The sequence below is a fragment of the Egretta garzetta genome, unplaced genomic scaffold (assembly GCF_000687185.1).
Source record: "Egretta garzetta isolate BGI_Z169 unplaced genomic scaffold, ASM68718v1 scaffold365, whole genome shotgun sequence".
NCBI classification, from domain to species: domain Eukaryota; kingdom Metazoa; phylum Chordata; class Aves; order Pelecaniformes; family Ardeidae; genus Egretta; species Egretta garzetta.
In genome coordinates this window covers 2191011-2205220 of record NW_009259602.1, presented here as the reverse complement: position 1 = coordinate 2205220, position 14210 = coordinate 2191011, and the positions used below count along the sequence as shown (strand labels likewise).

The window sequence follows — 14210 nt, the reverse complement described above, 5'->3', positions numbered from 1 at the left end:
GTGGCAGTAGCAGAGGAAGGGGCAGGCAACGTCCATCCAAAAGGTCTGGTTGGTGGCCAGCTGGCGCCCCTCAAAGTTGCAGCCACACTCGCCACGGGGGACGCAGCGGGTGCCGCGGAGGGCAAAGCCCTCGTCGCACTGGCAGCCCTCTGCACAGGCGTCGGCACAGATGGGGCCCGTGGCCAGGGTCTCGCAGGTCTCCACGCAGCTCATGCACTCCTCGAAATGGCTGTTCTCCGGGCAGGCGAGAGCTGCGGGGCCAAAAAACGTGGAGCATGAGTTCCCAGCTCCGGCAGTGCAGGGTGGGGGACCAGGAAAGAGGTGGGAACGGGGTGAGCGGCGACCAATTCAGAAGGAAAAAAAGCAAGAGGGGAAACAGTCCCAGCACGTTGCTGGCCACCATCTCTTCCCATCCTCTTCGCAACTCCTCCTCCTCTCAGCCATCACCCTCCTCATGTCACAGCCCTGTCCTGCCACATACTGAGCGACACCTCCTCCTGTTATTTCAGTGGGTACGAGGCCAGGACTTGGCCTCGGGCTGCCACCCAGAACAGATAGAATGTGTTGCTCCCCCCTCAAACCTCCGTGGTCGAGACAGGGGATGCTTCCCCACCATGTACTTCCATGCTGGGCATTTTTCACATTCGCTGCTGAATTATGAATGTTTTCCCATCAATGGCAAGTTTATCGCGACAGCTAAAACCAAGCGTTATTCAAATTATCCTCTAGTGCTGGCGTACAGCACTGTCAGACACCATCTGTGGCTCTGGAATGCTCCTACACCGCATCATAAAACCCCCGATGCCTCCTGAAATGCCACCCTGAAATCACCGCACTGGGAAATCTGTCTCTGCCAGCACAAGCACCGCTTAGAAATGGCCATGGGTATGTGGGGCAGCGCTCCCTCACCTTCAGGCTTGATAAACATTGGATTCCTACTGCAATTCCCCTTTCTCCTCAGTATGCTATGCAGGAGAGCGCTTTGTACGCGCTGGCATCCCTCATGGCAGAAAGCTCTACTGGGCACAGCTCTTTGGACAGTAAAGCCCATCTTTTGTTGACAGGTACTGAAGAGAGTAAGAAAATTGCCCCAGATTGCCAGCGTTTAGACACCTCCAGCCCTTCATGTGACTTTAGACATCTAATGCCCCCATAAGCGCCGTCAGGTCAGGACCGCCTGCCCAAACAGCCCTTCTGCTGTTGAGTGTCTTCCAGCTCAGCTACAGAGCAGCACCCTGTGGGTAAAGGGCACTGGCCAGAGATGAGAGAGGAGGGAGGGGAAAGAGGGTCCATTCTTTTCAGCACCCTCTAAGAAAAGCTGCTCTACCTCTGCACACCCACAAGTTCCTGACAAAAAGACTCTGCTCAAGGTCTGCGGTGCCTACATCCCCTTGTGCCCACCCCAGGTACTTAAAAGCTTTGGCGGACTCACGGCAAAAACTGTGGCTCCTCCACTGGCCGATGTCCACCTCGGCGTTCTTGCAGGCGCTGGCGTAGCGTGCCACGGAGTCACACAGCTCCGAGCGGTTGCCCCCGCTCTGGCACAGGCGGAAGAGGCACGTCCTGTAGTAGGCTGAGACGTTGACCACACTGTGGCATTCCAGGAAGGAGCTGTTGGTGGGGTCGTTGATGATGCCGCAGTTGGAGCGGCTCCTGTAGGACTTGAGCAGCTCCGAGTCGTTGTTGCAAGCCTTGAGGAGGTCCCCACACTCCCCGTTGCAGATCTCGTCGAACGTGGTCCAGCTCTCCAGGAAGAGCTCCAGGTTGTCCGTGCTCTTGCCTTTAGGCAGGCAGAACTCATCGCTGGCATTGCCATTGAAGAAGCCACACAGGCCCCCCGTGCAGTTGAAGTAGATGGTGGAGAGGCGGATCTCCAGGAGGCCCAAATCATAGTAGCCGATAGCCAGGAGCCCCTCTGACTCCATCACAGTGCCGTTGTCGCTACGGTAGATTTCCAGGCGGCCGGAAGGATGGAAATAGGGCAGGTCCACATCGTAACCATTCACCTACGAGTAACAAGTGGATCGAGACGCGTCAGGGAGGGCGACATGACTTTGCACGGCCATTCCTTTTTGCTGGCCACACCACGCTTGGGATGCTGGATGCTTCCTTACCCAGAGCCCACCCTCCAAAGCCCGGAGCCTCCTTCGAGTGGTGGGATATGGCTGTTTCCTTGTGTTTTGCCCCACCAACAGAGAAAGTTTTTCCAGGGAAAAAGTAAGTTGCAGGAGACACTGCAATGTCAGGAAAGTCTCCAGAGCCAACTCAGCAAGCAAATGGGAATAACGGCACTGCGACAACAACCTGGCAGGCTCCTAAAGCACCTCCACGCAGTGGTGGCCCACGTGGGCCTCCTCCAAGTGCCACCGTAGCGCTTGAGGCCCCGACCTGGGGGAATGGTCTGGGGCCACAGACCTGCCAGCCCTTCTCCAAAGGGACATCAGATCACAGCGTGAGCCACTGCCTCCCACCCCAGGGTGGGCCACCCTGATGGCAGCACCTTTACCTTGATCTCAGACAGGCTGGCGCCTCCTATCTTCACCTCTTGGCCGACCACCTGGATCCGCACGACACGTGGCCCGTTGGGAGCAGATCCAGGCTTCTTTTGGCTGATGTCCACCTCGATGAAGTCCGGTCTCTCCGGGCAAGTTTTGAGCAGCGTGTAGGAGTGCTCCAGAGGATAGGGGAAGGAGACGCCATCAAACGTCTGCAGCACCTGGCTCTGTCCCACCAAACACCGGCTCTCCCGCTTGGGGTAGCAGCCCCGGTAGCCGCTCTCAATGGCGCAGACCTCTCCGTCGGGGCAGGTGGTGTTGAAGCACCTGGCCTCCCCGCCGTCCCCGCACTCGCACTCCACCGTGCAGTCTGCCGCCGCCCAGAAAGACTCCCCAATGGCATAATACCGGCCGTCCACATCACAGCCACACTTCTGGACGGGGACGCAGCGGTCCGTGCTGAGGACGTGGCCCTCGTTGCACTCGCAGCCCTCGGCGCACGGGGAGGAGCAGGCCAGCGGGGCCGTGAGGTCCGAACACGTGGCGGGGCAGCTGCTGGTGCACACCGAGTAGTGGCTGAGCTCCGGGCACCGCATGGCCGTCACTGTGGGTGCAGAGGGGAGACAAACAACCGGAGAACCATGTTATGGCATGGGTTGGGGCCACTTACCTCTTTCCCATTGACCCACAACAGAGACAGCACAGAGTGACTCAGGAGCCCCGCCTGACGGTAGCATTGGCCCCTCTATTTCCCTCCCGTGCCTCCCCAGCCATTTCGCTCGTGCAAGCAACCTCCGGAACAACCCCAGAGCCATCGATCTGCCCACGGCTATTTAATGCTGCAAGCGTGGAGGGTGGGCCAAGAAGTGTGCGCTTGGCCAGTCCCTGTTCCAGTCCAGCCTCCACCTCTCACCACGGCAGCCAACCATCTGCAGAGCAATGTGGAGCTCCCGCCCCATGCCACCCTTCTGCTGGCGCAAGAGCCTGATGCCGCACAGAGGAGGGACCCATCGGCTCTCACCTGACTCCCTCCCCTGGATTTTTGCTCCCTCATCTCACGAGCTGCTGGGCACGTAGACAGACCCCTGAAACCGCTCCCCTCCTGCAGAGGCTCCCGGCAGGAGCACGCAAACACTTACCGCATCCCGTCTGAGCGCGCCACTCTCCCACCGAGATGCCCAGGGCCTGGCACACTGCGGCGTACGCCTGGATGGCTTGGCACAGGCCGGTGCCGTTGTCCCGCGCGCTGCAGAGGTCATAGACGCAGCTGTGGACGAAGGCGGTGGGGTCCACAACGGCGCTGCACTCCCACAGCGGCCCGCCGCTCTTGTTGAGGAAGCCACAGTATTCGGAGGTGAAATAGAGGGACTCGGTGGCGGCGTCGCAGAGGCTGCAGTTGTCCAAGCAGCCGGGCGAGCATTTACGCTCGGGGTGCGGCACTCGCCAGCTCTCTCCCAGGTCCAGCACGGACGTTGCCAACCTCCCGTCTGAGCGGAGGGTATCGTCCTCAGGGTCTTTATTGTAATTCCCGCACAGACCACACGTGGTGTTGATGTATGTGCCCGGAACGGAGATAGAGGCGTAGTGGTGTCCGTCATAGGTGACCAGCAGGCCAAAGTCGGTCTCCAGGGCTGTGGACAAGCCACTTTGGTAAACTTTTATTGCACCCAGTTCCAGAGAGATGGGTAGGGAAACCACCAAGTCATCCACCTGCGGGAACAACACCAGATGACTGAGCCGGTGCACAACATAGCAGAGCCCTCACATTGGGATGCAGACAGGAGATGTACAGCCCCGTTACGGGGTCTTAGGGTTAGGGACATGCACAGAAGGACAGCCGTTGATAAGCCACAGGCATTTGCTGCCATGCCTGTCACCCGTGCCCGTTCCCCAGAAGTGCTGTCCCATGCTCCCCAGGCTGCTATCCCGGTCTTGCCGCCACCTTGGAGGAGCCAACCCTGCAAGTGCTCCCCTTCCAGCAGGGCTCTTACCTTTGCTTTCCCAAAGCTGCCTTTGGGGAGGACAATCTTGTGTGAGTAGACCTCCACAAAAATATCCCTCAGCCAGGAGACGGAGGAGCCGCCTCGGTTCTCGTTCTTGGCCTCCACGTTGAAGTAGGGCAGCTGGGAGCCTGGCCAGCACTGCCTGGCGAGGAGGTAGGAGCAGGAACCCTGGAAGTGAAAGAGGAAGCCGTCGAAGGTGTGGTAATGTGGATCTCCAAACACCACGCAGGTGCTGCTCTCCACCGGCACGCACTGGAAGAACTTGGTCTTTGGCTCGCACACTTCAAAGGGGCCGCAAGCCATCTCCTGGCAGAAGATCTCATTGTTGAAGTCCAGGCAGCGGCACTTGGTGGTGCAGTTGGCGTTGTCCCAGAAGATCTCCCCTTGACGAAGAAACTGTCCTAGAAAAACAGAAAGGGAAAAACCCATGCTACATCACTTTTGTAGACAGAGGAACACGCTCTAACTGCACCGCATCAGTCCTCGGAGGGGTCTGCTGGGTCTGCGATCGAGACCTCCACCAAGGCGCCCTGCTACTGGCCTTCTTGGCTGCTTTCTTTGAGCAGATGCCCACCAGGAGCCATGCAGCAAAGCGCTGCAATCACAACCTTCATTTTTAATGTATGAAATGTACGGTGTGTTCCCTTCAAGTCCTACCCACGCCACAAGTCCATGGGATGGTGCAAGTGCTGTCATGAATCCTAGGTTGGTGCTGCACCACGCAGGCTGGCTAACTTGAAAGCTATTCCTTCCATTTTGGACATCCACCACCCTTGTTCTGCTGCGGTATTGCAGGACACAAGAGCTATTTGTGCTGCTTTCTCAAAGGGAAAGTCTGCTGGTAAAGCTCGTGCCTTTTGGAGGCCATTTCTCATGCTGTACTTGCGCAGTCCTTCAGCTTCGTTGCCATCTCCATAATTCCTCCATTGATGTAACTTCACCAGTTGAAGAACGACTTCGTCATCAGCAGCCCAGAGGCAATTCACTTCCATTCAGAAAGCACTCATAGTAGTTATGAAACCAAAGAGCTGTTGATAAGTAACTTCCACATGTAAGTAACCGTACAGCAGTGACAACAGGAAACGATGAGTGATCAGACAGCAAGAGACTGAGCAGACTTGTTACACGGCGGTACTGTAAAGGGAGGCAGGTTGCCTGGTGAGAGACATGAGAGGCAGAGAGAAGAAGGGAGAACAAGGGTGGCAAATACCCGTGAGAGTTTCCCTCTCCTCCATATGGCCGTCTTTCACACTTCTCATGCGCGTGGCTTCCGCCGTGCACACTGCCTGAATTTACCTCTCCTAAACTTTTTGTTCTCTTCCCTGCCTCCTACAAAAAAAGCTATTTTCCACTTCCCTGCAACAAATGTCTCCTCTTAGCAAGACCCACTCGCGAGGGCTCCTGTGCCAACCATCCTGGTGCGGGGGATTTGGGCAAATGAGTGCCATTAGGCACGGCAGACCCCCGCGCCTCTGATACCTCATGTTGCATCTCTTCTCGTCGATGGCAACCGGCTGTGCACCATGAAACACAAACCCAGTGGTGGGGTCTACCCACACTGCCCTCGTCACCTGCAAAGCTGAGCGTGGCTTTCAGCCCTTTTGCAAAGTCCAGCTTTTCTTCCTGAGGTCGGCAGCTGGAAGTGGCTGGAGCGGTTGCACCCAAAACCTCTGCTGGGGCTGCAAAAGAGCCTTGGGGTCTTGCGAGCCTTCTTTGGTATGGTCCTAAACCAGGACATAAAGAAGCCACACATCTCAGAGAGGTGACATCTCCAGCGTTCATCAGCAAGTGATAATTCTCTCTTGCTAGGAAGACTCCCGCAGCACAGCTGATGCTCCTGACAGTTTTTTTTGTCAAATAGTAATGCAATAATCTCTCTGTAGCAGAGTCCCCATGGAGCCACTGTGTGCATCTATTACTCCCTTTTATTCCCACGCTGTCGGTGACACGTGCGCAGACACTGTAACTGGTGCAGGGGCATGGCATTTGTCCTGCCTGGAAAACCTGCTGTTCCTCCTGCAGAAACAAGGGAAGTGGAACCACACCATCAGCTTTCTGACTCTGGGGGAAAGAGGAAACTGCCGTCTGCAGGTCTTCCCTGTTGCCACCATCAGCATCGCAGAAAAGAATCGAGATGATGGGCCAGTGGCACTCAATTCCTGCGAAACACTTGAGCCCCATCCACCCTTGACTTCAGGTTAGGGTTCTGCTTCTGGGCCACAGAAATGGCGGCTTACAGCAACACCATGCTACTAAAATCCCAGGAAGGAAAAAAAAAAAACCTAGCATGGACGACAGTTTTGCTTGCTGGTGGTTGAAAGCAACACCGAGAGCAGAGGACACTCCCAAGCGTCTATGGGCCCCTCTCAGTTTTCTCTGAGCTGCCAAGTCAGGCCTTGTCCGCACTGAGGATTTGCTGCAAATACTCTTGCGAGCTGGGGCTGGCCATCCTTGAGTGTGCCGACAGCCTCCTGGGAGAGGCAACGCCCGCTGGGACAGAGGGAGAACAACGGCTGACAACGGCTTCTTCACGTAGGCTGCCGAGGATGCTCTCCCGCTGAACAAGACGTGCCAAACGACGACAGACCTCTCTGTCCACTCTTCAAGGCGTTAGCCTTTTGCAGTGGGCACACTGGCAATTATCGTTGGAAGTCGGGTGATGACTTTGCGCTGCGTGTGGCAATTCAGAGACGTGCACAGGGCCCGAACCCCGCTCGCGTGGTGCTGTCCCCGCCGCTGCAGCTCAAGGCAGCGCCTTGGCAAAAACACAAATGGCGCGGCAGCCCAGAGCAGTCGGGCACCTCTCCGCCAGCGTCCCAACAGCACAGCCCTTTGCTACCCTGTGCCCCGACACTTGGCAAAGAGCAATGCCGTTTCCCCCTTACCTCTCAGGCTGCAGCCATTGGCCGGATCTATTTCTCTGCCATCTATTTTGAAAGCCCAGCGCCCAGGGACGTTAACGTTGGTCGTTTCTTCAATATTGACTATGTCCGGGGTTCTGGAGCCTGGGATGCTAAAGAAGTTGGTGATATTTCCGCCATTGAAGCCAGCCTAAAACAGAGAACGCACAAATTTCATCACATATCTTTGCTACAGGAAAGCGATGCTGCAGTTCCCCACTTCTCTGCCCCCCCTGCAATAACTCCTGAGCGTATCTCCTTTAGTTTTAAAGTCTCTTTTCAGGGATTTCGGTTTTCAGGTGGTTTGGATGTGAGTGGAAAGCTCAACAGGTACTACCAGCAGTATGGATGCATACTTACACATTTATATACATAATATGCATGTGTATCTATGTACCTATAGATTATGGGTATGCGTATTGAGTGGCTGATATAAAGTGAGGAAGCGACAAAGGGAGACTCCCCTTCCACTGCTCCACAGATTCTTTCACACCAGTCCTGGAAGCTGAATCTGAGCCCTCCTGACCTACAGAGACGCACTGGGACCATCTCAGAGAAAGGGTTTGGTACTAGAGTGGGACAGAAACCACCCATGGTCTTAGTTAGCACAGAATAACATCACCTAGTTTATACTGCCTCGCCTGGCAGGTAAGGCAGCTTTAACACCTGCAGCCTTTAGGACACGTCTAGGCAGGGAACCTCACCCCCCTTGGGCAGAGGACGGGCTGTGGCACTGCAGCTGACACCAAATTTTGGGGGGCTCGTCCTAGGGCTTGCAAGGCCAGTGCTGGGGATGTTGAGGGACCGAGTGTCATGAGCAAGCTATGGGCAACCATCTGAGAGCTTGCCAGAGATGGGGGTACGGGAGCGAGAGCCTCACCTGGGCCATCACCCCGCCGAGACCAGTCAGGGGGTCCCCTCCGCTGGCTGTCCCTGTGGTCCAGCTGATTTCGTGGTAGTTAAACAGGGCAAAAGATGACACTCCGTCTGTGATCAGGACAGCTTGGAAAGTGTTCACCTGTTGAAAACCATGAGCACATTCACAAGGTGACACTCTCAGTATCCCAGTTTCTGCCTGCCCCTTCTGCCACGTTCATTTCTGGCCTGGGCAAGACGTGGGAGCCTCGCGGTGAAAAGCGGCAGAAGCCAAACAAGACCCAAAATACGCTCGCCCTCGCTGCTGCAGCTCTGCCAGCTCCCATCCCTGCCGCTGCCCCCGCCTGGGAGGACGACAAGGCCGCCTCCCATCCAATTTAACACCAATAGATGGCAGCATGAGAATAAGCTCGCGGGGAAAAAGCAATCGGCAGGATTCGGGTTGCTATGACCTGTTATCTTCCATTACCCTATCTTAGCTTTATTCCTCGCCGCATTATCTTACCCGCTTCCCTTCCGCATTCATATCCTACAATACTGTTAACGGTGGATTACAACCAAGTCAACCGTGTACATTTTGCACTTTGCTTGGCTGCCAAATCCCTCGGTACCTGCTCGATCCGCTGCTCACGTTCTGCCTTTCACTTCATGACTCTGCATTTCCAGCCCCCCAAATTCCAGATACGTTCACGCGATGGCCAGCCCACGCCCCACACGAGAAGGGCGCGCTTTGCCAGCCGGCGAGGGCGACATAGCCCCGAGCTCTTCCCTTTGACGGTTGCATGGAAAGACAGAAAAGGCCTCTCCCCTTGAGCTATCCCCTCCGCCTGTGCAGATCCAGCACTGGGAACTAACAGGCCATCACTTCTCTCAGCTCTCTGCATTTTCCTGTCCTTCCCATCCTTGCCCGTCTCAGACCGCTCTGCGCCGGGGCCGTGCTGTGACAGACGACTGCTCCTCCCGTCTCCGAGCAAAGCAGGATTTCAGTGGAGGACAAAGCTCGGGCTGCCCCCCTTTTAATTATCCAAGAGCAATAGTAGGAGCCCAAGCTACCTGGGCACTGTAAACCGTGAAGGAAACTGCAGCCACAGAAACAATTATCAGGTGATATGGGAAAGCACATCGATCGGATCATCTCACGCTGGGAAGCACCGGGTCTTACCCTGGTTGCGAGAGCTGAGCTGCCCCGCGTTAACAACAGTTCACACGTGCTGCTGGAAGACTCCAGAGCACCGAGGGGCTGGGGTCACTTCGCGCCACTTCACATTCCCTTCCAGCAAACCCAGTTTGATCATTGGCGCCGAGGCGAGCACAAACGCCTGAAGATTGAGGAGGGGACCCCACAGCTGCAAGCACTATTTGCATACCACAAGGGAAGTCACTTCCAAGGCACATTAGGCTCCTGCCATGAGAAATCTTGGAAACGGAGGCGAAGCAGCCTGCACGAGCTGTCAGGGAAAGCGAGAGGTGTGGGCAGAGCTGGCTCATGGCAGCTGCAAATGGCACAGCTCACACGGGGCAAGCGGGAGAGCAAGCTACGGGAAGCCACTGTTCCCGCTCCTGCATCCTTTCCCTGGGATTCTGCCTCCTACATCTGGTTTCTTTTCTACCTCCTCAACACGCTTTCTCACCTTCGCCGAGTCTTTTCCCATGACTTGGAGATCAGAAGGCACTAAAACATGAAGGCAATCTCACTTTGCTAGTGCAACAACAGCTCTTCGGTGGAGCACAAACCCCGCTCCGGTCAGGTGTCTCCTGGAGGGTGGTGGGAGCTGACGTGGTACCAGGAGGCTTTGGATGGGTGGCGCTCCTCCTTAGGAGCACTTAGATGAGCCACAAACATTTCCCTGTCTGGCGCTCACAGCCAAACGTGCATCAAGCACCCTTGCCATCTAACAAGGCTCTCAAGAAATGGTCATCAAGAGACAGCAACCGCAGCGTCCCCGAGGCCACATTCGCAAAATTGTTTTCTGCAGCTTTTCTGCATTGCGATGAATTTCCTGCTTAAGTTGCATCGTGCTATTCCGCGTGCCAACCCGGAGCCCTGGCCGCTATTGAACAGGAAGGCTGCTCTATAACAAAATAAATTGCATTGTGTTGCAAATGTAATTCTTCAGGCAATACACGGATCTCTATATTGCTTGCTGTCTGCAAATATATATATATATATTTTTTTTTTTTTTATTTTTATTTTTCTGCAAGTGCTGCCAGGACTGGCAAAAAATACGCATTAAATCTCGAGCCTCTCTAACAAATGGAAAAGAGCTGAATTGTTTATCAGAGCCAACTCCTCGAGACAGAAGAAGCCAGCTTTTGGCACTCACAGTACACAGGCTAATCCTAAACAACCCTTTCCCCAAACAATAGCAGGGATCCCTTGCTCGCTGTCTGTGCCTCCAGCTTCTGCCCAGGCCCTACCAGCAACATGCCCTGAAAAACATTGCATCCCCACCCTCTGAGATACCACTCGCACTTTTATGGAAATACAACAGAGCTACTATGTCCAAGTCGCTGGTGTGACTCTCTGGTCAGTCTGGATCAGTCTCCCCATGCAAACAGGGCAGCTGTCATGGCAAAAATGCTGTCAGTGCTCCCTTTGGTTCTCCCCTTCCTATCTCAGTATCCGCACAGGATTTCAGAGCAGCCGTGCAACCCTTTTCTACAAGATGCCCTTGCCGCCCTCTTGGATTAGTGCTGCGGGGAGAGTGTTTCAGCCTCCACCACAGAAAAAGCCATTGCAATCTGAAATGAAGAGATTCTTTTGCCAAATTAAAGCTCCCATTTTCTCTTTCCTGTCTCCAGCTCCTTGGAGGGTGGATTACTTCCACAACTACAGATTCCTGAACTAGTGCCTTTTCTGTCGGAGCAGCCCTCCCTCCTCGTAGAGGCAAGGAGCAAGTGACGACCTTAGCTTCGTTTCAAAGCTGCTGTGGCCTTGCAGGGCGAGCTCGGGGTGCAAAACCGAGCAGACTTACATTGAATCCCAGGTAGACGTGAGCGGTGGGGAGGGAAGGGCAAGTTACAAAATCCATCCTCAAGAGGGTGATGAGGAGAAGAAGGGAGCACGGAGCAGAAGATTACAGCTGGCCAGCCAGGCAATGAAGGGCTTCCCATCCACAGCCCGTTCTTTCCATCACCCCGCTGCCTCGTGCTCTCTTTCCCCTGTGTTAGGAAGCCCTGCTCCCTCTCCCCAGGGCTGAGTGTGGGATCACTTTATTCTGGATGCCCGTAGGGGACAGACCTGATCCAGCATGGGGGGGTCACGAGGCTGCCCTCCCATCCCACTTCAGGACAAGGTGCAAGCGCATGCACACTTTGGCAGGCCCCTTGCTCTCTGCTCTGTCCCCGGGCACCGCTCACGGCGTCGCAGCCTCGGGAGGAGCTGGCTCAAATGCATGCCCCGAGCACACGCACCTCGGCACGCTCAGATGCCGCGCACACCACCAGGCTGCTATGGGCTGCTTCTGGGTCCTGCCCAACACCCTGGCCCCGTTACTGCCATGATAACCTGCCTTCAAACCGAATCACTGCTTATAAACTGACTGCGCAGGAGCGGGTGGGAGCCTCCAGTAGTTGGTATCCTTACAGAGCTACTGCCAAAACTTTGGCTCCTTTATAAAGGCCTCTCGTCTGGGGGCCCTGAAGCCCCTGCGCAAACAGCTCTGTTTTATCACTGCGGAAGCACACGTGAAGCCAAGGCTGCGTATCACAGCACGAAGGACAAAATAAATCTGCGTTTGTATCTAACAAAAAATAACCGCACTATGACCAAGCCAAAAACTCCTAACCGGTGTCAGAGCCTTGTTTAAGCATGTTGCCTACGAACACCAAAGCGGCAATGCTTTCCCTGGCGATGTGAGAGCAGGGCGTGAGCCTCACACAGCTCCCCCGGGAGAGAACAAAAGGACCCTGGTGCTCCTCTGCCCAAAAGGGAACTGAGGAGCGGGAAGACAAAGTGACTCACTCAATCTGACGCACAAAGGCCAGGACAGTTATGGATATACAGACATAGTTATGGATATACAGACATACTCAACCATCAAACACCACCAAGAAGCACAGCTGATCGCTCTCACCGGAGTCGTGCTGCTTCCTCCATAGAAAGTGACTTCCTCCCAGGTGACGATGAAGATCCAGATGGCGGAGAAAGAGGACATGTCTTTGAAGTGCTTGCGGACGTCTTTGGAGGCTCTCCTCAGCAGCTCGGGGTCCGTGCTCTCCCGGTAGTAGATTTCTCCCCGGATGCCGTTGTGCACGTCCGCCCAGAAGGGCGCGACGAAGGCCTGTCCGTCTGTCAGGGGGAAGGCCTCCGGCGTGAACTGGCTGACGAGCGCGTTGAAGGAAATCACGCCGTTGTTGTTGACCTGCACAGAGAGACACGCTTTGGTTTGAGCAAGCCTCTGCAGGCAGCAGAAAGCTGCTGGTTTATCAGAAAGCGTGGGGGGAGCAACTTTTGGCAGAAGGTGGCTTATAATAACGACACCCGGTGAGACAGCCTGACAGAGGTACAACTTCATCCTACCTGTGGCGGCCAAAGCCTGAGCGCAGACCCAAGTGGGACAAAACCCTGAAATTCTGCAAAACAGGGCTCCTATGGGACAATGCAGGAGGGGCACCCACCAGCGCAGGATGGCACCCGGCTCGGCAGGGACCCCGGGTTTACCCAGCCTTTGGAGAGCAGCTCTGCAGCACTGAGACAGTGAGCCACCAGCTGCATGACATGGGTGGCTGCACGGCATGAGGGCTCCTGGGCAAAAGAGCTAAAGCATCAGGCCTGCTGCCTTCGGCTTTGTTGCCTGCGAAAGATCTTGGGGCTCCCCAAGAGCAGCGTGACACGTGGTGCCAAGGGCAGCCTCCCCGGAGTCTGCTGAAGATGCTCCCCAAAACAACGATTATTTTTGCAAAGCGTGGAGAACAAGTGGCCCTGCTGTCCTGGATGCTAAAATCTCCCACCACACAAGGATTCAAAACCCCCTCGGGATTACTGCTTTCCCTGTACTGCCATGTACAAACACAAGCTGGTCAGGCAGGGGAACAAATGAGTCTTTGCCTCTCTCCTGGCAGGTTTATATCCCACTTCAGACCGGGCATACCTACAGAGACCGGCTTGCCACAAAACATGGATGTGCCTGGCATGTGGCATACAGTCACGCTAACTTAGGTCCCTGTCTAAGGCACGGTTTGGATGCGCTCAGGTGAGCCCTCTCTTAGCCCAGCCCGGAGAAGCCAGTGTCCCCTTTGCAAGGCTTTTGCTGTGCTGTCATCCGAGCACAGCAGCAGCCTGTCCTTGTCTTGGGCACCTACATACGGGTCCAAACAGTTGCCCTTTTTTTTTCCCCTGGGAGTCTCTGCATGTTCTTGTTTCTTGTCATGTAACAGGAATAATGTTCCTTGTGTCAAGGCCTTAGCTTTGCTGTACCATTTAATCACCTACAAAGAAAATTTATTGCCTTTTATATTCCTTCCCCATGAACATTAGCCCATTAAATATACCTTTGACTTTCTTAATCATAAAACCTATCAGTTCATGAAATCTAAGAACTTGTCAGGTAGGTGCTAATAAATCTTCCGATTACTGACAACGAGGAGAGCACGTTTAAAATGCAACCACTAATGGCAGGGAAAAGAATAGAGGGAAGGTCTGCTTCTCCACTTACATAAATGCTTCTGTACGGGGCTCCAAAAAAAATGAACGGAATGGAGATCTTGATTTCGGGAGAGCTTCCATCGTCAACTTTGGGCGTTTTTGTGTCGTTCTGCCAGAACGGATACAGACTCGCCATGGTGTGAGCTGCAAGGAGAGGGAGGAGAGAGTCCTTACAGCAATGTCAGGACCGGCCCTGACTTCAGAGAGGCCACCAGAAGTTGACCTCCTGTGAAGAGCGGAACGGCTGCCTTGCCCTCACCTCCTTCCCCGGTGCGGATGTGCTGGGAAT

General features: G+C 55.0%; 1 protein-coding gene across 1 annotated transcript in view; it reads right to left on the bottom strand.

Moving 5' to 3' along the window:
- Window positions 1-14210, bottom strand: part of TECTA (tectorin alpha) — a 31128-nt gene that overhangs the window by 11523 nt on the left and 5395 nt on the right. The window contains exons 3-11 of the mRNA XM_035893948.1: window positions 13932-14065; window positions 12351-12638; window positions 8279-8416; window positions 7384-7549; window positions 4487-4899; window positions 3635-4205; window positions 2507-3099; window positions 1433-2006; window positions 23-251 (exon numbers count right to left, since the gene is read on the bottom strand). Coding sequence (XP_035749841.1) covers window positions 23-251; window positions 1433-2006; window positions 2507-3099; window positions 3635-4205; window positions 4487-4899; window positions 7384-7549; window positions 8279-8416; window positions 12351-12638; window positions 13932-14065 — 3106 coding nt within the window. The remainder of the gene's footprint in view (window positions 1-22; window positions 252-1432; window positions 2007-2506; window positions 3100-3634; window positions 4206-4486; window positions 4900-7383; window positions 7550-8278; window positions 8417-12350; window positions 12639-13931; window positions 14066-14210) is intronic.